Consider the following 23,292-nt stretch of genomic DNA (forward strand, 5'->3'; position numbering starts at 1 on the left):
GTTAGTTTCTGTTGTACACCAAAGTGAATCAGCCATATGTATACATATGTCCCTATATCCCCTCCCTCTTGAGCCTCCCACCCATCCTCCTTATCCCACCCCTCTAGGTCATTGCAAAGCACCGAGCTGATCTCCCTGTGCTATGCTGCTGCTTTGCACTAGCCAACTATTTTACATTCGATAGTGTATATATGTCGATGCTACTCTCACTTTGCCCCAGCTTCCCCCTCCCACCCTGTGTCCTCAAGTCCATTCTCTATGTCTGCGTCTTTATTCCTGTCCTGCCCCTAGGTTCATTAGAACCTTTTTTCTTTTAGATTTCGTATATATGTGTTAGCGTATGGTATTTGTTTTTCTCCTTCTGACTTACTTCACTCTGTATGGCAGACTCTAGGTCCATCCACCTCACTACAAATAACTCAGTTTCGTCCCTTTTTATGGCAGAGTAATATTCCATTGTATATATGTGCCACATCTTCTTTATCCATTCATCTGTCATGGACATTTAGGTTGGTTCCACGTCCTGGCTATTGTAAATAAGTGCTGCAATGAACATTGTGGTACATGTCTCTTTTTGAATTACGGTTTTCTCAGGGTATATGCCCAGTCGTGGGATTGCTGGGTCATATGGTAGTTCTATTTTTAGTTTTTTAAGGAACCTCCATACTGTTATCCGTAGTGGTTGTATCAATTTACATTCCCACCGACAGTGCAGGAGGGTTCCCTTTTCACCACACCCATTCCAGCATTTATTGTTTCTGGATTTTTTGAAAATGGCCATTCTGACCAGCATGAGGTGATACCTCATTGTAGTTTTGATTTGCATTTCTCTAATAATTAATGATGTTGAGCATCTTTGCATGTGCCTCTTGGCCATCTGTATGTCTTCCTTGGTGAAATGTGTATCTAGGTCTTCTGCCCATTTTTTAATTGGATTGTTTGTTTTTTTGATATTGAGCTCCATGAGCTGTTTGTATATTTTGGAGATTAATCCTTTGTCTGTAATCCTTTGTCTGTTGTTTCATTTGCAAATATTTTCTGAGGATTGTCTTTTTGTCTTGTTTATGGTTTCCTTTGCTGTGCAAAAGCTTTTAAGTTTAATTAAGTCCCATTTGTTTTTGTTTTTATTTCCATTACTCTAGGAGGTGCGTCAAAAAAGATCTTGCTGTGGTTTATGTCAAAGAGTGTTTTTCCTGCATTTTCCTCTAAGAGTTTTAGAGTGTCTGGTCTTACATTTAGGTCTTTAATCCATTTGGAGTTTATTTTTGTGTATGGTATTAGGGAGTGTTCTAATTTCATTCTTTTACATGTAGCTGTCTAGTTTTCCCCACACCACTTATTGAAGAGGCTGTCTTTTCTCCATTGTATGTTCTTGCCTCCTTTGTCGTAAATTAGGTGACCATATGTACGTGGGTTTATCTCTGGGCATTCTATCCTGTACCATTGATCTATATTTCTGTTTTTGTGCCAGTACCATACTGTCTTGATTACTGTACCTTTGTGGTATAGTTTGAAGTCGGGGAGCCTGATTCCTCCAACTCCGTTTTCCTTTCTCAAGATTGCTTTGGCTGTTCAGGGTCTTTTGTGTTTCCATACGAATTGTAAAAGTTTTTGCTCTAATTCTGTGAAGAATGCCATTGGTAGTTTGACAAGGATTGCACTGAATCTGTAGATTGCTTTGGGTACTATAGTCATTTTCACAATGTTGATTCTTCCAATCCAAGAACATGGTATATTTCTCCATCTGTTTATGTCATCTTTGATTTCTTTCATCAGTGTTTTATAGTTTTCTGAGCACAAGTCTTTAAGAGTGGTGAGAGTGGACATCCTTGTCTTGTTCCTGATCTTAGTGGAAATGCTTTCAGTTTTTCACGATTGAGTATGATGCTTGCTGTGAGTTTGTCATATATGGCCTTTATTATGTTGCGGTAGGTTCCCTCTATCCCCATCTTCTGGAGAGTTTTTATCATAAATGGGTGTTGAATTTTGTCCAAAGCTTTTTCTGCATCTATTGAGACGATCATATGGTTTTTATTCCTTAATTTGTTAATATGGTGTATCACATTGATTGATTTGCATATATTGAAGAATCCTTGCATCCCTGGGATAAATCCCACTTGATCATGGTGTATGATCCTTTTAATGTGCTGCTGGATTCTGTTTGCTAGTATTTTGTTCAGGATTTTTGCATCTATGTTCATCAGTGATATTGGTCTATAATTTTCTTTTTTGTGATATCTTTTCCTAGTTTTGGTATCAGGGTGATGGTGGCCTTGTAGAATGAGTTTGGGAGTGTTCCTTCCTTTGCAATTTTTTGGAAGAGTTTGAGAAGGTTAGGTGTTAGCTCTTCTCTAAATGTTTGATAGAATTCACCGGTGAAGCCATCTGGTCCTGGACTTTTGTTTCTTGGAAGATTTTTAATTACAGTTTCAATTTCATTACTTGTGACAGGTCTGTTTATATTTTCTAATTCTTCCTGGTTCAGTCTTGGAAAATTGTACCTTTCCAAGAATTTGTCCATTTCTTTGTGGTTGTCCATTTTATTGGCATACAGTTGTTTGTAGTAGTCTCTTATAATCCTTTGTATTTCTGTGGTGTCAGTTGTGATTTCTCCTTTTTCATTTTGAATTTTATTGATTTGCATCCTCTCCCTTTTTTTCTTGATGACCCTGGCTAAGGGTTTATCAGTTTTGTTTATCTTCTCAAAGAACCAGCATTTAGTTTTATTGATCTTTGCTATTGTTTTCTTCATTTCTATTTCATTTATTTCTGCTCTGATCTTTATGATTTCTTTCTTTCTACTGACTTTGGGTTTTCTTTGTTCTTCTTTCTCTAGTTGTTTTAAGTGTAGAGTTAGATTGTCTCTTTGAGATTTTTCTTGTTTCTTGAGGTGAGATTGAATTGCTCTAAACTTCCCTCTTAGAACTGCTTTTGCTGCGTCCCATAGGTTTTGGGTTGTCGTGTTTTTGTTGCCATTTGTTTCCATGTATTTTTTTATTTCTTCTTTGATTTCTTCAGTGATCTCTTGGTTATTTAGTAGCGCACTGGCTAGCCTCCATGTATTTGTGTTTTTTACAGTTTTTTTCCTGTAATTGATTTCCAATCTCATAGCGTTGTTGTCAGAAAAGATGCTTAATATGATTTCAATTTTCTTAAATTTTCCAAGGCTTGATTTGTGACCCAAGATGTGATCTATCCTGGAGAATGTTCTGTGTGCACTTGAGAAGAATGTGTATTCTGCCACTTTTGGGTGGAATGTTCTATAAATATCAATTAAATCTGTCTGGTCTATTGTGTCATTTAAAGCTTGTGTTTCCTTATTTATTTTTTGTTTGGATGATCTGTCCATTAGTGTAAGTGGGGTGTTAAGGTCCCCTACTACTATTGTGTTACTGTCAATTTCTCCTTTCATGGTGGTTAGCATTTGCCTTATGTATTGAGGTGCTCCTATGTTGGGTGCATAAACATTTATAATTGTTATATCTTCTCTTGGATTGATCCTTTGATCATTATGTAGTGTCCCTCCTTCTCTCTTGTAACAGTCTTTATTTTAAAGTCTATTTTATCTGATATGAGTACTGCCACTCCAGCTTTCTTTTGATTTCCATTTGCATGGAATACCTTTTTCCATCCCTTCACTTTCAGTCTGTATGTGTCCCTAGGTCTGAGGTGGGTCTCTTGTAGACAGCATATATATGGGTCTTGTTTTTGTATCCATTCAGCCAGTCTGTGTCTTTTGGTTGGGCATTTAATTCATTTACATTCAAGGTTATTATCAATCTGTATGCTCCTATTACCATTTTCTTAATTGTTCTGGGTTTGTTTTTGTGGCTCTTTTTCTTCTCTTGTGTTTCCTGCCTAGAGAAGTTTCTTTAGCATTTGTTGTGAAGCTGGTTTGGTGGTGCTGAATTCTCTTAGCTTTTGCTTGTCTGAAAAGCTTTTGATTTCTCTGTCGAATCTGAATGAGATCCTTGCTGGGTAGAGTAATCTTGGTTGTAGTTTTTTCTCTTTCATCACTTTGAGTATATCCTGCCACTCCCTTCTGGCCTGCAGAGTTTCTGCTGAAAAATCAGCTGATAACCTTATGGGGATTCCTTTGTGTGTTATTTTTTGTTTTGCCCTTGCTGCTTTTAATATTTTTTCTTTGAATTTAATTTTTGTTAGTTTGATTAATATGTGTCTTGGTGTGTTTTTCCTAGGATTTATCCTGTATGGGATTCTCTGTGCTTCCTGGGCTTGGGTGACTATTTCCTTTCCCATGTTAGGGAAGTTTTCAGCTATAATCTCTTCAAATATTTTCTCAGACCCTTTCTTTTTCTCTTCTTCTTCTGCGACCCCTATAATTCGAATGTTGGTGCGTTTAGTGTTGTCCCAGAGGTCTCTGAGATTGTCTTCAGTTCTTTTCATTTTTTTTCTTTATTCTGCTCCTCACAGTTATTTCCACCATTTTACCTTCCAGCTCACTTATTCGTTCTTCTCCCTCAGTTATTCTGTTATTGATTTCTTCTAGTGTATTTTTCATTTCAGCTATTGTGTTGTTCATCTCTGTTTGTTTGTTCTTTAGTTCTTCTAGGTCTTTGTTAAACATTTCTTGTATTTTCTCAATGTGTGCCTCCATTGTATTTCCAAGATTCTGGATCATCTTTACTATCATTACTCTGAATTCTTTTTCAGGTAGATTGCCTATTCCCTCTTCATTTAATTGGTCATGTAGGTTTTTACCTTGCTCCTTCATCTGTGACATATTTTTTTGCTGTCTCATTTTTTTTTTTTTTTTATGAGTGGGATTGTGTTCCTATCTTCCTGGTTGTTTGGCCTGAGGCTTCCAACACTGGAGTTTGTAGGCTGTTGTGTAGAGCTGGGTCTTGGTGCTGAGATGAGGACCTCCATGAGACCTCACTCTGATGAACAGTCCCTGGGGCCTGAGGTTCTCTGTTAGTCCAGTGGTTCGGACTGGGAGCTCCCACTGCAGGAGCTTCGCCCGACCCTCGGCTCATGAACCAAGATCCTGCAAGCTGCCTGGGACGGCAAAAAAAAAAAAGAAAAGAGGACAATAACAAAGTAAAAAATAAAATTAGACTAGGAAACTAACAGACATGCTAGAAAGAATATAAAAATAAAAATATAGATGAATCAACAACCGGAAGGTACCACAGTACCACAATAGTAAAAAAGAGGAGGAGGGAAAAGAAAAAAAAAAGGTGGGGGGCGAAGGCCTTGGCTGTGGAGGCCAGGGCCTAAGCAAGGGTGTGGTTTGGGTGGTGGGCGGGGCCAATGCTCAGGACCCACAAGGCTGGAAAAGGCCCTGGGGACTGTGGGGGTGGGGCTTTAGGCTCAAGGAACAGAAGGGGCCCAGGCGTGCCTCCCACCTCTGGTCTCAGAGGACAGTGGACCTCACCTGGGAGCCTAGCAGGCTTCCTGGGCTCAAGTGGGCCAGACGATCGCCTTCCACTCCTCTCCCGTTCCTCTCGGAAGGCCCCTCCTGCCTACATCTCCTGATCTCCCCAGCCTCAGGGGTGCCGACCCTGTCTGGCCTCCACTTCTCCTCCCCCCTCAGTCCCCCCACATCCTGCTGGTTCACTTGGGGGTTCCTCCCGTCTCCCTGGGCATCAGGGTCCCCCACCAGCAGCCGGCAGTAGAAACGGCCCCAAGAGTTGAGTCGTAGAAGATAAACTAACCCATAACCCATGAATAACTCACCCCACCCTTTGGCACTGGGGCAGCTCTAGTTAAACTTTCCCACACCCTCCGTTGCCAGGACTGCTCGAGAAGGGTGAAGTGGATGCCGCAACTCTCCAGTCCTGTGACCCCGTCTCCCAGGTGGGCCATTTCCTCCCTGGTTACATCGGCGGCTCAGGGAGGGCCGCGTCGAGCCCCTGGCTGGGCTGAGTTCACCTGGATTCTGACACCTCGGCTTCTTCCAAATTTCCATCCTTTCCCAATCGTTCTAATGGGATAACGACAACCAGGCATGCAGTCATGATGGCGGCTCCTTAGAGAAATTTAGGGCCAGATGGACGCCCAGGCAGGGCCCTTTTCAGGGAGGAGCCACCAGGCCAGGGTCTGGGCTGCGTGCAGTGGGCAGCGGCAGGAGGGGCCCGGCCAGCGGCCTCTGAACCTGTATCTCCGAGCTGGTGCCCAGGCTGGGTGTCATCTCACATTTCCTGGAAGCAGCCTGTCTGAAGAAGCACACAAAGTCCAGGAAGGAGATCCCAGCCTCCCTGAGAGCTTGCAGGGCTGCCCGTCAGCGCTAATGGAAATAATAGCTTAGATTCCTAAGTGACCCTCCAAAATCCTGCATCCCCTTGACAAAGCCCCTCCCATATGGAACTGACGGGCCTGCTACTGCCTTTCTGGTTGGATGAGGTGATTTCTACCCATCTGTTTTGTTTACAAAAATATTCAGAAGCACATGAGCTTGGCACACCCGAGTAGATAATGACGTATTTATCTTTCATGTTCCGTTCCAGACCCTTTCCGAAGGATACCAGATTTTACAGAGATTTCATCTGAATGCATTGCATTTAATCTAATAATTTGTGATAGCCCCACATTTGTTCTACAGAAAACAAGCAGAGGCCTGTTGGAAACGTACATTCAAGGCAAGGTTGTCCTACAGGATGAAGCCGAAAGCAGCCCGGACACACCCTGGAGCCAGAGGGCTGTTCTGGTTTCTCGTCTCTGCCTTTTGGCCTGACCTCCTCCGAAGCCATTTTAAAGAAATTAATGTTACGCTATAAATTCTACTGAGGTAACAGGCCTTCCTGCTTCAGTGAAAAGATGATGGCATTGGATGAGATGGCAAAGGAACAGGACCTGCTGCTGCAGCTTCTCAGGTGCTGAGTCCAGAAGAATCTGTAAAGAAGTGAAAGCTCAGCACTTTAACCCTCCCTCATTTAACTGCGTTAAAGCCCGTTAACCCTGTCTCAGCTCTGGGGGAGTTTGCATCGTCGAGAGGCCGGCTTCTTGCCTGGAGACGTGAGTGCCACCCAGAGGTCCAGTCTGGCCATTCTGCAGCCAGGCTCCTCTGGGAACTTGGGGTTGAGACGGAGCCCTGCCTGTGCCAGACCCTCCCTCTGGCCGTGGGGGCAGCTGCAGGTGGGCGCAGGCCGCTTACCAGGTGCTGGCACCTGCACCAGCATGAGTACGACGGGGGTCCACATGGGGGCAGGTAAAGCAGCACACATGTGAGGGGACAGAGCAGGCGAGAGAGAAATTAACTCCTGGAAATGCTCACCAAGGTCCAGGGAGGAGACGGCTCCCAGTCAGGGCGACAAGCACGAACAGGGCTGGCGGGGATAGGGGACTGCGGTGCCAGCGAAGAGAGGGGGGTGCCCCCCCCGGCACCCCGGCCCAGCTGCCCCTGCGAGAGCCCTGAGCGCGCCTGTCTGGGAGCCCTGGGCCCCCCTCTCGGTGGGGCTCATCCACCGCCTTAGCCCCCAACGCCTCTTTCCTGGGGTGTCTCCTGTCTGGGGGAAGACGTTGTCCTCTCCCTTCAGGTGCTTCTGGCACATCTGATAATTAAATTGACAGGCGACAGATCAACAGGAGGAAATCAGAAAAGTTTAAAAGCATGCGCATGGGAGAGACCCAGGAAAACGAACTCCCCCAATGGTGGAAGCCCTCACCTTAAATCCCATCTTCAGCCCCAGACGAAGGAGTATGTCAGGGATGGGGGTTTGGGACTCAGAGCGGGAGGGAGGCAATTCACGTGGAGACGGAAAAGCAAACGTTTGGTGAACGCGTGTTTGCTGGGCCAGGCAGGAACCGTGGACACAGAAGTTTCAGCAAACAGTTTTTACTACAGTTACCTGTGGTGACGCCCTCTTCCTGGAACAGGTCCTCCATCTACATTCTTTTAGGCAGTTAGGGGAAGGCTCTTCCTGAGTCTTTTGGGCCTTAGAAAGAATCATAAGTGAATTCTATTTACATATATAATCATCATAATAAATCCTCATGCCACAGAGACACGATTTGGGGTGCACGTTCTGTCCCCTCGCTCCTAACCGCTGACTTGTGTGGCTCGACCCCATCACACAGCCGCCCTTGCTTGTGGGGGATCACGTCCCCACACCCTAGAGCAGCCCCCCCCCCCAGGGTCAGAAGGTCCACTGAGATGCGGGAAGTGCGGTCCTGGACTGGGCCGTGGTGCTGGGGGAACCTGCCATGCCTCTGTTTGGACTCATCACCCTGGTTTTGGGGTGTGGCTCCCACTTGAGATGGACAGGGCAGGGCCGGCGGGGCGGCAGTTTTCAGAGCCCGCGGGTGTTCAGAGACACAGGTTTTGGGGGCGCGGCCACCAAGAATCCATGCTTGTCGTCCACCAGCACAGGACCCCGGCCACTCCCCGGGGCAGTGGGTGCGGGCACACTGTCTGTGGCTGTCCTTTCGGGCCAGGAGGAAGGGGCTAAAGTGTGAGTCTGATGGCTGTGTGTCAGGCTGGTGGAGGAAAGAAAACCCTTGTTTTCTGGGAGTCGTTTGGGTACGAGCTGATCATGGATGTCTGCCTGGTGAGGTCCTAGCAGAGCTCGGAGCGGGGGGCTGTTTCCACGATGGACGTGGCACCCTGTTGATGGAAAACGTGGGCACAACCGAGAGCAGGACACGTGGCGCTGTGAGCAAGGCCCATGCTGGCCTGGGGGTGGGACTTCAATCAGAACGGCCCTGGGCCCGTGTCGTCGGCTTCAGGACCGCGGTCAGCCCGCTGGGGGCAGGGGAGACGCGGGGCCCTCCCTGGACAGCGTCGGGGCCGGGCCCTTTCCCTTGTCCAAAGTGCCGCAGATACTTCTTTGCTGCTGCAGGAGACAGGGCCGTGGATGGCTCCGGAGACCTGGGGTCCCTAGCGCTCGGGGTGGGGTGACTCTGGAGAGCTCCGTGGCCTTCCCAGAGCCGGCCCGGCTGGCCCCCTCCCCACATCCCAGAAGCAGACTAGCACCTTCCAGTGTTCTCTGTGGCTCTGCAAGGGCTCCTGGATCATTCTTTCTTCACCTCCTCGCCCCCCGAGGAAACCCATGCAAAGGGTCCGCCGGCCCCCAGCCTCCAAGAGTTGTTCCAAGTTCAGCACCTGAGCCCCCAGGTCGCGGAGCCAAGGGTGGGGGAGGATGGGATGCGAGAGGCGGCCTGGGTGCAGAAGGCCACCGGCCAGCATCTGCCTCAGGCCGCTGTCGGGGAGGGAGCCTGACGCCCGCGCAGTCCCGCCCTGGAGGACCCGGAGCAGCCCCGGCTTCTACCCGCGGGACCCCAGCTTCGCAATAGCCAGAAGTATCTCCACCCGTGGTAGCGAGCGTCTCCTGGCCGCAGGGTCACCCCCGCTGGGAGCCGGTGGCGTGCGGAGCAACTGTAGCAGCGTTAGGGGCCCCCCTGCACCGGGCCGGGTGGGTGCTACCTCTCCAGGTCGTCGGAGCCCTCCCTTCACTTTCAGAAGAGCCCCAGGCCCACCAAAAAATAAACAGATAAAAAATAAAAAACTCCTGCAGGAAAACCCAGCTTATTAGAACTTGGCTTGCTCCGCTGAAACTTAAGGTCATTGATAAAGCTTCAGTGAAGCAAGGTGAGTCATTTCTAGAGATCCGCCGATGGCTGTCCCTACGGTGAGTGCCCCTACGGTGTCTACCAGACAGCGTGGTCACTTACAAACTCGCTAAAAGAGTACATTTCTCGTTACGTGTTCTTACAAGATAAAATTTAAATTTAAAGATTAGCTTATTGGCACAGTGAAGGCTGCAGAAGGTCCCACCGCAGAGAAGCCTGCCCGGCTCTCGCTCACGCCAGGCCTGCCAGCATCCAAGGTGCCACATCCTCAGGGGACACCAAGGCTGCCGGCCTGGTGCCCCTGGGGACTCGGGTGAAGGTCAAATGAGCTCACATTCAGACGAGTCCCTGGCAGCTGTAATGTAACCCGAAGCAAGGTGCTGGGACTCTTCCAATGGGTGTGAAGGTTGGCTCTGCTGTGCAAGGGCTGAGGGAGGCTGGAAATCCTTCCCCAAGGCAGGGCCTCGGGGCGCACAAGCCCACATCACGTGATGGCTGCTGGGACCTGACCCAGAGGAGAGAAAGTCACTCCCCCCTCCTCCACAAAGGCACAGCCTTCCTGCCAAAGAGCGCGTCAGCCCCTGCCCGTCAGAAAGAATCAGGAGGCCCTGTGGGTCAGCCTCACGCTGTGCCCGCCTTGCTGAGGGCCCCCTTCCAACCGGACACGTGGCGGGCGGGCGGGCGGCTGCCCTCCGCCTCCTTGAGGGCTTCTCCCCGCAGGAGGTGGAGACTGAAGCGATGGGACCCCGGCCCCACAGAACCCTCCTTCCGGGTGGGCCTGCAGAGGATGCCTCTCCACCCGGGGGGGCCCTGCTTGCTCTGCCCACCCCCAGTGATGCTACTGGGACGGTTACAAGGCTGAGAGAGGAGGGAGAGACCCCCCCGTGCTCCATCCCTGACAGCGAGGGGAGGGCCGCGGGGGCTCCGATGCACAGGGGAGATGAGCCGCCTGACGCGAGGACTGGCCCTGAGCAGCCGCGGACGGTCTCGTTCAGCGTCGCCCCTGTCCCTGCGGCTCCGGCTCTGCCCCTCTGATGCTCTCAGACCTGCGTGGCTGGAGTCCCTGGGCGTCTGGCAACGCGTCCTGCCTCCAGATCAGGGCGGGCCTTCCAGTTTCCGAGGCCCCATCAGTGTGGGGTGTGACCTGGGATTTTAGGGCCCTGCAGTTTGGTTGGTTGTAGGTTGTCTGGAGGTCTTCGGGTTTCCAGTAAAAGTCTGCTGAAGTTCAGTTCTGGGCTTCCTTCCTCATGGAATTCTTCTCATCTGTTACTTGTACGTGTTGCCAGTATTTCTGTAAACTTCTCCAAAGAAGTGTGTTGGGAGGTGCTTTCATTTTTCCGTCCCACCCTTGTTAACTACAGTGCCTGTGCTCGAGGCGTGTGCATGTGCGTGTGAAGCTCCCGGGTAAGGTCACGTCAGAGGGCAGGGCCGCCAGCACCCCGGCCCCGCTGCTGGGTCTGGGACGGGGAATCTCGGAGGCATCTCGTGAAGTCTGCCGGGTAACACACACCCAGCCTCAGTTGTGTAGAACAGCTTTCACTTTTGGTGATGAAAATAATCAATAAACAGTCTCTGCTAGGGGTAGGATAGAGTTTTCCTTGAGCCAAACTGAGGACTCTAGCCCAGAAGACAGCCTCTCAGGTAACCTGAGGAACTGCCCTGGAGAAGCAGGGTTTTCAGCACAGTTTTATGTCTTGTCAGAACAAAGAACCTCAAGTCAGGGATGCATTCCTTCAAGGTTTAGAAAAACAACAGACTAGCACGTACTGAGTCAGTGTGGCCTTGGCCCCTGGGGAGGGAGGCATACCATGGATGGAGGACCAGCACTGGCGTCCCGGGAAGGGAGGCGTTTCATCTTTATTATTGTTTCTTTTTATAAATTTATTTATTTATTTTTGTCTGTGTTGGGTCTTTGTTGCCGCACGCGGGCTTTCTCTAGTTGTGGCGAGCGCGGGCTACTCTTCGTTGCAGTGCGCGGGCTTCTCATTGCGGTGGCTTCTCTTGTTGCGGAGCATGGGCTCTAGGCGTGTGGGCTTCAGTAGTTGTGGCTCGCAGGCTCAGTAGTTGTGGCTCGTGGGCTCTAGAGCGCAGGCTCAGTAGTTGTGGCTCACGGGCTTAGCTGCTCCACGGCATGTGGGATCTTCCCGGACCAGGGCTCGAACCCATGTCCCCTGCATTGGCAGGCGGATTCCTAACCACTGCGCCACCAGGGAAGCCCCAGTCTTTATTATAACATGGACGTTCTTTACTTCTGGTCAGTGCACCCTTTTCTTTAATAATTAAAGCCGGCGTGCAGTGTGTGTTTGACAGGTCACACACAGGCTGTTTAGTCAGCACAAAATTCAAGTTAACTCACGTAGAGGCCACAACAACTTGCCGCACCTCAGTGCGGGAGAACGTCTCCCGTCGGGCTGTAATGATCCTGCTCCGGGGCTGAGCGGAGGGAGGCCTGGACGCCGTGCCGGCCGGGCCGGGGCCACCTGCGGGCCGCTCCCTGGCTGCTGGCCGGCACCTCAGTCGGCCGTTGGTCAGACACTCGTGCGGCCCCTCCGTGGTCTCTGCTCAAGGGCGAGCTGGCGGCGTCTTCGAGCCCTGGGTCCCCACCGCGCTTTGTGGCTGGAGCCATGGCAGGCCCCGGCGCACAGCAGGGACGCGGATCCTACAAGAGGGGCCACGTGAGGCAGACGAGGGAGGAGAGACAGCACCGTGCCGCGTCTGGAAGCTTCGCTTCGCCACGCCACCCAGGGTGACATGTGACCTCCCTCTTCCCTTGAGTCCTCGTCTGTCACAGCTCCCTCCTGTTTGGGGCTCTCAGGCTGAGAGCAAAGGACGCCCTGTTGTCCCTGTTGTCCCCAAAGAGCCTGGCCTCCGGCTCCCGCTGACATCCCGGCAGCGGCCTGGGTGCGGGTGGCCCGCGGCCCCGTCCACGCCTTCCGCCGGTCAGACCTGCACACCCACTGCCCTTCACCTCCTTTTTTCTCAGTTGAATTACGCCATCAGCCTCTTAACACCGGGGAGGGGCATGGCCTGCTTTGAGAAGCTACTCATGCCCAGCCTGGCAAATCCAGGGCCTTCACAGAGCGCAGAAGCCACCTCGGTTCAGACCCCTGAGGTCCTTCACGGCCCAGCACGTGACACATCCGGGTGGGGACAGATCTTCAGACCATCCTCCCTCCTGCTCCGGGTCCGCTGGCGGCGCCGGCAGCACAGCACAGGGGAGGGTCCGCTCCACCACATGTGTCATCACAGTCTGTGGGAAGGGCGGCTTCAAACTCACTACCCGTGAGGACTGCTGCTTTAGAAGAAAAAGATCCTGGCGCGGTGCCTTTGGCTGAGGAGTGGCACTTTCCTTCCCACACTGTAAGATGTAGCTGTGGAGGGAGACTCATGTATCACTGGACGGACTGGCTGTTGCAGAAAGAAGGCTCCAAACGGCTGTGTGGTAACCATGGTGACGGAGAGGGTGCTGGTGACAGCAGGCTAATGTCTAACATGTATTTCATCCGGTCCCCAGACAGCTCTCTCGGGCAGGTGCCGTCGTTACCCCCACTCCACAGGTGAGGAAACTGAGGCCCAGGAAACGCAATCACGCGTTCAACGGCACCCGGCTGGGAGGCAGGAGAAGAGCCAGGCGGTGTGGCCCCTGCCCTTCAGCATCGGGTCCTGGCCTGGGCTCTGGCCCCTGTGGAAGGTGCACGGCCACAGGCCTCCCACCTTCGCTGAGCACCGGCCACGGCGCCTGCCCTGTGGTGGCCTTTGTGACGCCACCCAGGGCGCCTGGTCCTGCCCCGGGCGCAGTGACAGCATCACGGGGCCACACGGCAGAGGCTGGACCACCAGGCTCTGATCCCGTGTTCAGGGCCCTCTCGGGGTGCTGGCTGGGCTGGGCTCGGCTCGGCCCCAGGGTGCGAGCTGCTCAGTCCTGCCCCCGGGAGGCCAGGACGGCCTGCGGGACATTGAGGAGTCGGGGATGCCAGCGCTTGCTCCTCTGATGGACCAAGGGTCACAAGAGAGGTGACCTGGCTGCCCACCCAGAGCGGCTGAACTAGATCTCGAGGTGGCACCCAGGGTCCATTGCTCAGGTTTCCTGCCGTGGAGGCTGGTGACGGGTGCAGGTCACACCATGACCCTCATTGAACGTGGGCTGATCTCTGGGCCAGATGGGGGTATGCAGGGTGCTGTTCCTCATAAGTCAGGGTGATGTGTGCAGTTACCGCCAGTGTCTGGTGGACAGCGGGTGCGGGAGCCCAGGGCTGGCAGGAGAGCATTCTGCAGAGAAGGTGGGGCTGGGTCCAGGGAGCTCCAGCCTGAGCTGAGGGCGAGCTGGGGCCAGGTCAGCCTTGGACGCGTGATTGTGCTCAGGGGGCGCTGGCTGGGGACCGGGTGGGCTCAGCAAACACTGAGTAAGGCCCTGGGGCACGGGGCAGAGTAGGGCCTGGCGGGTGAAGGACGAGCAAAGCCTCCTCCTCCTCATGCACCAGCGGCCACGGGGACAGGCGGTGAGGTGGCCGAGAGAGTCTGGGATTCTGCAGCCAGAGACCGGGGTCCATCCCCATCGTCTCTCTAGACTTGAATTTCCTCTCTCTCATTGAGGTAGCTGTGGCCCTTTCAGACTGGATGTGTATGTCCCCCCAGAATTCATAAGTTGAAGCCCCAGTGTGTGTGGGGGCCCTTGGGGGGTAATTAGGGTTAGATGGGTCATGAGGAAAGACCACGTGACCACCTGACAGACGGCACCGTCTGCAGGCCAGGAGGGTCCTCACCAAGGACCCATCCATGCGGGCACCCCCAGCCTCCAGAACGGCGAGAAAAGACAGGTCTGTGGATTAAGCTGCCCAGGCTGTGGTACTGGGTTATGGACACCTGAGACAACCGATACAGATTTTGGTTCCGTGAGTGCGGCAGGGGCTTCTGTTACAAACCCTGAAAATGCAGAAGCAACTTTGGAACAGGTGACGGAGAGAGGCTGGGAGGCTTGATGCTTGGCCTTAAAGGCAGTTCTGGCGGGGGTCCTTCGAGAGTGATCGTGAACAGACTCTGGTAGGTGCGTGAATGCTAAAGTACATCCAGGTGGAAGGAGGGACACGCTACTGTTAATGGCAAGGAAGGCAGCCCTGGTTAGAAAGTGGCAAAGAGGGCAGCCTAGCCGTGTCCTCGTGTCTTGTAGAAGGTCGATGTTGGATATTTAGCTGAGGAGATTTCTGAGCAGCATTGAAGGAGAGGCTTAGTTCCTCCTGGTGGCTGGCTGTTAAATGCAAGAGGAAAGAAATGAGTTGATTGTTAACCAAAAAGGACCGGAGCTTGGACATTTGGAAAACCCTTAGCCTCACCATATTGTGCAAAATGAGAAAGCGTGCTCTGAAGAGATGCCAGGGATGTGGCCAAACCACCATTTGATAAAGAGACCACGGGTGCAACTCATGGACTAAACCAGCCATCGCAGCCGAGCCAGGAATAGAGGTGGGATTAAAGCACCAAGGACTCTGCCAGCCTGAACTTCGGGGGTCAGAGGAAGCAGGGTGGAGGGAAGGACGGCTGTGGGGCTCCTTGGATTCTGCAGGACCAGACCACAGGGCCGTTTGGCTGCAAACATGCACTCTTCTTCCGGGAAAGGGATGAAGGGCCCCGAAGGCTATTCAGAGGTGGCCTCTGACCAAAGCCGGGGTGTGGGCCTGGAAGAGAGGCGTTAACCAAAGAGGATTGTTCTCCAACTTGGGATCTAGTGGAACTTGCCTGGCTAAGTTTTGGACTTGCTTGGACCTGTCACCCCCTCCTCTTCCCATTTCTCCTTTTGGGAATGGGAATGTCTATTTTCTGCCTTCCTCACCTTTGCATTTGAGAAGGATGTAATTAGTTTGGTGTCACAGGCTCACAGCTGGAGAGGAAATTTGCCTCAGGATGAATCATAGCTCGAGCTCACCCACATCTGATTTAGATGATATTTAGATGAGACTTTGGACTTTAGACTTTTCTAAGTTAAAATTAAAATACCATATTATATCATATTAGGTATACCACATAGTGAATTGATATTTTTACACATTATGAAATGTTCACCCCGAGAAGACCAGTTTTCATCCGTCACCATACAAAGTTGTTGCAGTGCTATTGACTACGTCCCCTATGTGTACATCGCATCCCTGTGACTTATTTATTTTATAGCTGGAAGTTTGAACCGCTTAATCCCCTTTACCTATTTCTCTCCTCCCCCAACCCCCTCCCCTCTGGCAACCAACAGTTTGTCCTCTGTATCTATGACTGTGTTTCTGTTTTGGATTATTTCTTCATTTGTCTTGTTTTTTAGACTCCACATACACATGGAATCATACAGTATTGGTCTTTCTCTGTCTGACTTATTTCACTTAGCATAATACCCTCCAGGTCCATCCATGTTGTCGAAAATGGCAAGATTTCATTTTTTTATGGCTGAGTATATATATACACATTGTTGTCCATTGTATATATGTACCACATCTTCTTTATCCATTCATCTATCAGTGAGCACTTAGGTTGTTTCCATATCTTGACTATTATAAATAGTGCTGCAGTGAACAAGGGGTACATATATTTTTTCTAATTAGTGTTTTTGTTTTCTTCAGATAAGTACCCAGAAGTGGAATTGCTGGATCATATGGTAGTTCTATTTTTAATTATCTGATGAACCTCCATACTGTTTCCACAGTGGCTGCACCAATTTATATTCCCACAAACAGCGCACAAGGGTTCCCTTTTCTCCACACCCTCACCAACACTTGTTATTTCTTTTCTTTTTGATAATAGCCATTCTGACAGGTGTGAGGTGATATCTCATTGTGGTTTGGATTTGCATTTCCCTGATGATTAGTGATGTTGAGCATCTTTTCATATGTCTGTTGGCCATTTGTATGTCTTCTTCGATAAAATGTCTATTCAGGTCCTTTGCCCATTTTTTTATTGGGTTGTTTGGGGTTTTTTTTTTATATTGAGTTGTATGAGTGCTTTATATTTTGGATATCAACCTCTTATTGAATGTATGATTTGCAAATATCTTCTCATTCAGTAGGTTGCCTTTTCATTTTGTTGGTGGTTTCCTTTGCTATGCAAAAGCTTTTTAGTTTGATGTAGTTCTGTTTGTTTATTTTTGCTTTTGTTTGCCTTGCCTGATGTGACAGATCCAAAACAATCTTGCTAAGACTGATGTCAAAGAGCATACGCCTATGTTTTTAGGAGTCTTATAGTTTCAGGTCCTACATTTAAGTCTTTAATCCATTTTGAGTTTATTTTTGTATATGATGTAAGAAGGTGGTCCACTTTCATTCTTTTTCATGTAGCTGTCCAGTTTTCCCAGCACCATTTATTGAAGAGGCTGTCTTTTCCCCACTGTATATTCTTGCCTTCTTTGTCATAGATTAATTGACCATATAAGTGTGGGTTTACTTCTGGGCTCTCTAGTCTGTCCCACTGATCTATGGAGTTGTTTTTGTGCCAGTAACATACTGTTTTGACTACTGTCGCTTTGTGGTATAGCCTGAAATCAGAGGCTGTGATACCTCCAGCTTTGTTCTTCTTTCTCAAGATTGTTTCGGCTATTCAGGGCCTTTTATATGAATTTTGGGATTTGTTCTAGTTCTGTGGAAAATGCCATAAGAATTTTGATAGGGATTGCATTTAATCTGTAGACTGATTTGGGTAGTATGGGCATTTTAATGACCTTAGTTCTTCCATGAACATGGTATATCTTTCCATTTATTTGTATCATCTGCCGTCACTTTCCTCAATGTCTTATGGTTTTCAGAGTACAGGTCTTTCACCTCTTTTGTTAAATCTATTCCTAGGTATTTTATTCCTTTGATGCGATTATACCTGGGATTGTTTTCTTTATTTGTCTCTCTGATAGTTCATTATCAGCAACAGATTTCTGTATATTGATTTTGTATCCTGCTACTTTGCTGAATACACTTATTAGTTCTAAGAGTTTCTTGGAGGAGTCTTTGGGATTTTCTATATATAGTATCATGTCATCTGCAAATAGTGACAGTTTTATCTCTTCCTTTCCAGTTTAGATGCCTTTTATTTACTTTTCTTACCTAATTGCTGTAGTTAGAACTTCCAATACTATGTTGAAGAACAGTGGCGAGAGTGGGCGTCCTTGTCTTGTTTCTGATCTTAGAGGAAAAGCTTTCAGCTTTTCACCGTTGAGTATAATTTAGCTGTGGGTTTGTCATATATGGCCTTAATTATGTTGAGGTATGTTCCTCTATATGTACTTTGTTGAGACTTTTTATCATGAATGTATGTTGAATTTTGTCAAATGCTTTTTCTGCTTTTATTGAGATGATCATATGATTTTTATCTTTTGTTTTGTTAATGTGGTGTATCACATTGTTGGATATACATATGTTAAACCATCCTAGCATCCCTGGAATGAATCCCACTTGACATGGTGTATGATCCTTACAATGTATTGTTGGATTCAGTTTGCTAATATTTTGTTGAGGATTTTGGCATCTATATTCATCAAGGATATTGGCCTATAGTTTTCTTTTTGTGTGTTTGTGGTGCCTTTGACTGGTTTTGGTATCAGGGAAATGCTGGCCTCATAAAATGAACTTGGGAGTTTCCTTCCTCTTTAGTTTTTTGGAATAATTTGAGAAGGATGGGTATAAGTCTTCTCTAAATCTTGGGTAGAATTCACCTGTGAAGCCATCTAGACCTGGACCTTTGTTTGGGGGAAGTTTTTTGATTACTGATTCAATTTTGTTACTGGTATTTGGTTTATTTAGATTTTTCTATTCATGATTCAGCCTTGGAAGATTGTATGTTTCCATTCCCTCTAGGTTGTCGAATTTGTTGGCGTATAATTGTTCATAGTAACAATTTGTTACTCCTTTGTATTTCTGTGGTGTTAGTTGTAATTTCTCCACCTAATCACCATAGGATAATGAGGAGATGACGGTGAGGACATGGCATTCATAGGCCATGTTACAGGTTTACTTCATTTTAATGAAATGAATTGACTCCCTGAAAAATTTAATGTCACATTTTATAAATCAAATTCTATTCTCTTTGACTTCCTTTAATTTCAGAGATAATTTTCCATAAATTTAATTGACTTTTAACTGGCAACAGTTCTTAATTTAAGCTTTAAATTTTGTTTCCTTTGGCCAAGTTTTTGCATTAATATTTTATGAAACAAGGCCTCTGGGGACAGACACTATCATTTTATTATTTGTAAAATGTTTTACAGTTTTTCTATAATGAATGAACGTCTCTTTTTTTAATATTAGATTTCCAGATGACTCTTTTAAAGTAGGATGTGACTTTATTTCAGGATGTGTGAGTGTGTGCCGGTGTGCTTGTTTCCCTAATGTTGCCTGTAATCCCTTCTCTAACGTAATGACATTGTTTGTATGGGAGGCAGAGTGCAGACCCAGGTGCATGTGTAGCGTGAGAGCCAGAGCTTCTCATGCCTGCAGGCCTGGCTCCCACCCATTCCTATGCCTGGTGTGGCTGCCGTGCCTGGTGAGCTCCTACTCAAACGATGGCCCTTGCCACCCAAAGTGCAACTGGGGAGGGCAGCCTCGCCTGGGAGCCAGCTAGGCAGCCAGACACACGGGTCAGAATCTCCACCCCCGTGCACCCCAGCGCTTCATAGCACGACTTTAAGCCCATGCCTGTCCCCTGGACTGGGGCACTTAGTAGGTAGGGGACACAGTCTCCTTCTTTGATCACCTTCCCATGAAGCTGGGCCCTTCCCTGTGTCTTACCTGTCTGCCGTCTTCCGGAATCACTTATCTGGTTGCACAGGTGACCATCGGCTTCTAATTGATCACTTCCTTTGTTCTAGATCAGAACCATTTCAGACCTGCTGAATCAGAATCCTTGAGGGCAGAGCCCCACATCTACATTTTATCGAACTCCCTGGTTGGTTCTTTGTACAAGTTGGAGCCGAGAGCCCTGTGTTGGTCCCTGGGCTCTCCCAAGGCAAGGCAAGGGTTAACAGGAAGTGAAGTTGATTTTATTCATTTAACAAAAATGTATTGGCAGGGAATTCCCTGGCAGTCCAGTGGTTAGGACCCCACGCTTCCCTGCCGACGGGCCCGGGTTTAATCCCTGGTCAGGGAGCCAAGATCCCATTAGCTGCGTGGCCCTGCCAAAAACAAACAAACAAAGATGTACTGGGAGCTAAAGATTTTGCAAACTTGTTTTTTTGCAAACATTTAAAAATATCCAGACACACCATAAAAACAGCAACAGAATCATATTTTTGTGAGGACTTTAATAGTTTAAACCAGCTCTTGCACTGATCTTAAACACTCGGTGAGCCAAACGCAAAGCCGGGGCTGGACCGGGGCTGCCCTGGGCTCCTGGCGTCCAGTGCGCAGCCCGCCACGGTGAGCTCTGTCAGGGGAGGGGCAGGCAGGGTGGGGGGTGGTCAGCTGCACAGGGAGCCGGGGCGTTGCAGGGAAAGGGCCGGCCCAGCTGGGTGGCTGGGGCCGTCATTCGTCTGGGGGAGCGAGGGCCCCTTTCTCTGGAGATGTGCCCTTCGCCCCCCGCAGGCGGTGGGGGGCCAGGGGGCATTGTGTTCCCACAGTTCAGATGTTTGGGGTCCCCCAGCAAGGCTGAAATGACTGAGCCTTGGTCATTCGGAGGGTCACTGGGGTGGAAAGTGACCCGTGCTCAGGGGAGGGGAATTTAAGCCAGGAGCCGAGGGGGGGCTGTGAGGAAAGCGGTGGCCCCAAAAAGCAACAGGGCGCGATTCCCCACGCCGCCTGGGCTTGCGAAGGCCCGGGGAAACCCCAGCAAACCCGTGCTCCTTTAGCGTAAGCTGTTGGCCCAGATCCACCCCAGCGCGCGTCCTCCCTCTCCCGCCGCCCGCGAGGGGCCCATCGGCGGGTTCTTGGCTGTGCCCACAGACCAGGGCGGCCCGGAGGGGCTGGACCGGCCCCCGAGCCCGCGCTCCGCTCCACGGGGTGTGTGGACGCGGACGTCTGGGGAGGGCGGCGTCCGCCGAGGTCAGTGGGAGGGTGACCGGTGGTGACTGACCACGGGGACCGACAGGAAATCCCCCCGCGTGTGGGTGCCCGGCTCCAAACCCGCAGCCGCCGGCCTCGCGCGCCCTCCCTTCCCGGGGCTCCTGCGGATCCGCGAGGCAGGCGCTCGCTGATGGAACGTGCTCGTCAGGAGGAAGGACACCCGCAGGGCCCCCCGCTGGCGAGCCCGTGCCCTCCATCGCGTCCGCTCGGCGGGCGCGTATCCAGTGCCCGCAGCGTTCACGGCCCGGGCTGGACACGGGGGCGCCGGGACGTCAGAGCCACGTCCCCTGCCCGCATGGTGTTCTGGGGGAGCCCTGGGACGAGGCGGGTCGGATGATGGCCCCCCCTGTCGTGGACGTCACCATAGGGCCACTGGGAGCCCTGGGGACCCATCACGTGGCTCTTAGTTTTATTCACCTGTGTGCTTGCTTACACACACGTGCACACATACATACACATACATACGTATACACACGCACACGTACATGTACATGCACACACATATACACGCACACATACATGCACACATGCATACACGCACGTACACATACATGCACACATACACCCATGCACACACACTTGCACATACACACATACACACACACATATATACACACATACATACACATGCATACACACATACAGTTAAATCACTTTTAAGAGTTTTGGGCTTCAGGATCGCACTTGACCATTTGATACCCTGTGGCTTTTTTTCCTGAGACCCGGCAGTGTTTGGGTGTCTGGCTGCGGCGTGGCTCCCCTTCCAGAGGCCCCGAAGGCCAGGGACCACCAGCCCACCGGAGCCAGTGCCTATCCTGCTGGTCTCAGGTTAGGAGACTGTCATGCTGGGAGCCCCTTCCTCCGCATGGTGGCCACAGGAGCCCGGCTGCTTGGAGGATGGGGACGCCTCTGAGCCAGCTGCATGGCACCCCCTGGTGGCCAAATGACCGAAGCTCTCCTAAGTGTGCCCCACACACATCTCTCTTGGATGTTGGAAGAGGGCTGCCCTGTGCCACGTTCCCCGCACACCTGCTCCCCTCCAGGCCAGGGCTCGCCCGTGCCACCCGTGGACAGCATGCAGGACATCAGCTTCCATCCTTCCTATCAGTACCAGTGCTGGGAGTAGAGAAAACGTCAGATTTGTTCATACTAAAGTGTTATTGACTTACCTTGAGGATATGCACATCCCTACTAAGTGCACTTTAAGGGGATCTCAGCACCACTAACTGTCCCCAGCTTGGGCGGGCAGAGGAGTCCCCATCCAGCCGCCGTAGGGTCCGGCGGGCCCCGTGACCAGAGCAGACTCTGTGGTGGCCTCACCGACTCAGGAGCTCCGTGTCAGGCTCCGTGCGCTGCCTGTTTCACACCACACCCCGTGCCAGCTAATCCGCATCCAACGTCAGAAAAGTAAATCCCAGGAGGGTCATGGAACTGTCTAGATTCTAAGACGAGCACACTGCTCTGGAAGCATCTCTGCGTGTACACACTCCCTCTTCTCCACACCCTGCGCTCACACGTGCACACACACGCGCACCTCGGTTCCCCATGTGGTACAGACCACACGGTGCTGCCGGGGCCTCCAGATGAGGCCGTGTCTGTACACATGGGTTCTGTGAGCCTGGGGCGGGGGGCAGCTAACGTGGAATAACCGGCCCCCCACCCCACCCCACCCCACCCCCAGGTGAAGTTTCCAGGCTGGAACGCGGTCCTGCGATCGCGGGGCTGCTGTCGGATCGGCACCTCCAGGCCCGGGTCTGTGCTGGCACCTGTGCCACATCTGGGGAAGGAAAGAGTTGGGAAAGCTTTCCGTCTCCGCTGTTCTCCTCCTCTGAGCATCTTTACGGGACCGTGTTTAGAGTTTCCTGACAGGGTCCTACCCCCTCGCTGACAACAAGGGCCTCCGGGAGGACTAACCCACTTGACCTCCATTCTGTGTGTCTCTCTAGAAAGATAAGAAGCCCGGGCTGCTGAAGCTGCTGGCCGGCGCGTCCACCAGGAAGAAGTCGCGCTCCCCGCCGTCCACCTCTCCCACCCACGACCCCCAGGCAGCGGTGGACGCCTCACTCCAGGGCGCGGTGGGGCCCGAAGTGTCCTCACTGTTGGTCCACGGCAGGGCCGGGTCCTGCCCCGTTGAGGGCGAGATGCAGGGGGCCTTGGGGTTGGAGCCGCTGCACAGGAAGGCGGGCTCCTTGGATCTGAGCTTCCCGTCACCCTCCCGGCAGGCCCCTCTCTCCATGGCCGCCGTCCGCCCCGAGCCCAAGCTGCTGCCCAGAGAGAGGTAAGGGTGGGCCTGCATCCTCCCGGGCCTGGGTGTGGTGGTCTGTGAGGTCTGGAGCCACGTTGGGGAACAGGGACGATGCAGGTTTCTGGGGTTTCAACCCGCCAGGTGGCCCTCACTATCCCATCGGCTCACATAAAACGGGAGCACGTTTCACATTCTGAGTTCATCTGGGTCCTGAGTTTGTATTTACAAGGGATCCATCTGGAAATCTGGTGGAACTGATGGTGTCCTGAGCCCGAAGAGAGAGCAATGGAGTGAGGGACCTGCATCCCCCTGCCCCAAAAGAACCCGCAGTGACCCCGGGCTGAGTTCCCCGTAGGCCTGAGCGAGCCCCGCCCTGGGGCAGCTCTTGTTCCAGGCTCGGCCCACTCTGACACCTGGCCCCAAACTGCCTTCAGGGTTACACCATGTGAAATGTCCGGTATTCGTGTTTTTGCCAAAGACAACAATTTCTTAGAGTTCAGC

The 23,292-nt window shown here is 50.8% G+C and overlaps 1 protein-coding gene across 1 annotated transcript in view; it reads left to right on the plus strand.

Annotated features, from left to right (window-relative positions):
* The window catches only part of SH3RF3 (SH3 domain containing ring finger 3), a 218,669-nt gene that overhangs the window by 190,488 nt on the left and 4,889 nt on the right, over positions 1 to 23,292 (plus strand). Inside the window, exon 12 of the mRNA XM_061210569.1 lies at positions 22,493 to 22,824. Within this exon, the coding sequence (XP_061066552.1) occupies positions 22,493 to 22,824 (332 nt within the window). The remainder of the gene's footprint in view (positions 1 to 22,492; positions 22,825 to 23,292) is intronic.

Source organism: Eubalaena glacialis, chromosome 14, assembly GCF_028564815.1.
Source record: "Eubalaena glacialis isolate mEubGla1 chromosome 14, mEubGla1.1.hap2.+ XY, whole genome shotgun sequence".
Taxonomy (NCBI): Eukaryota; Metazoa; Chordata; class Mammalia; order Artiodactyla; family Balaenidae; genus Eubalaena; species Eubalaena glacialis.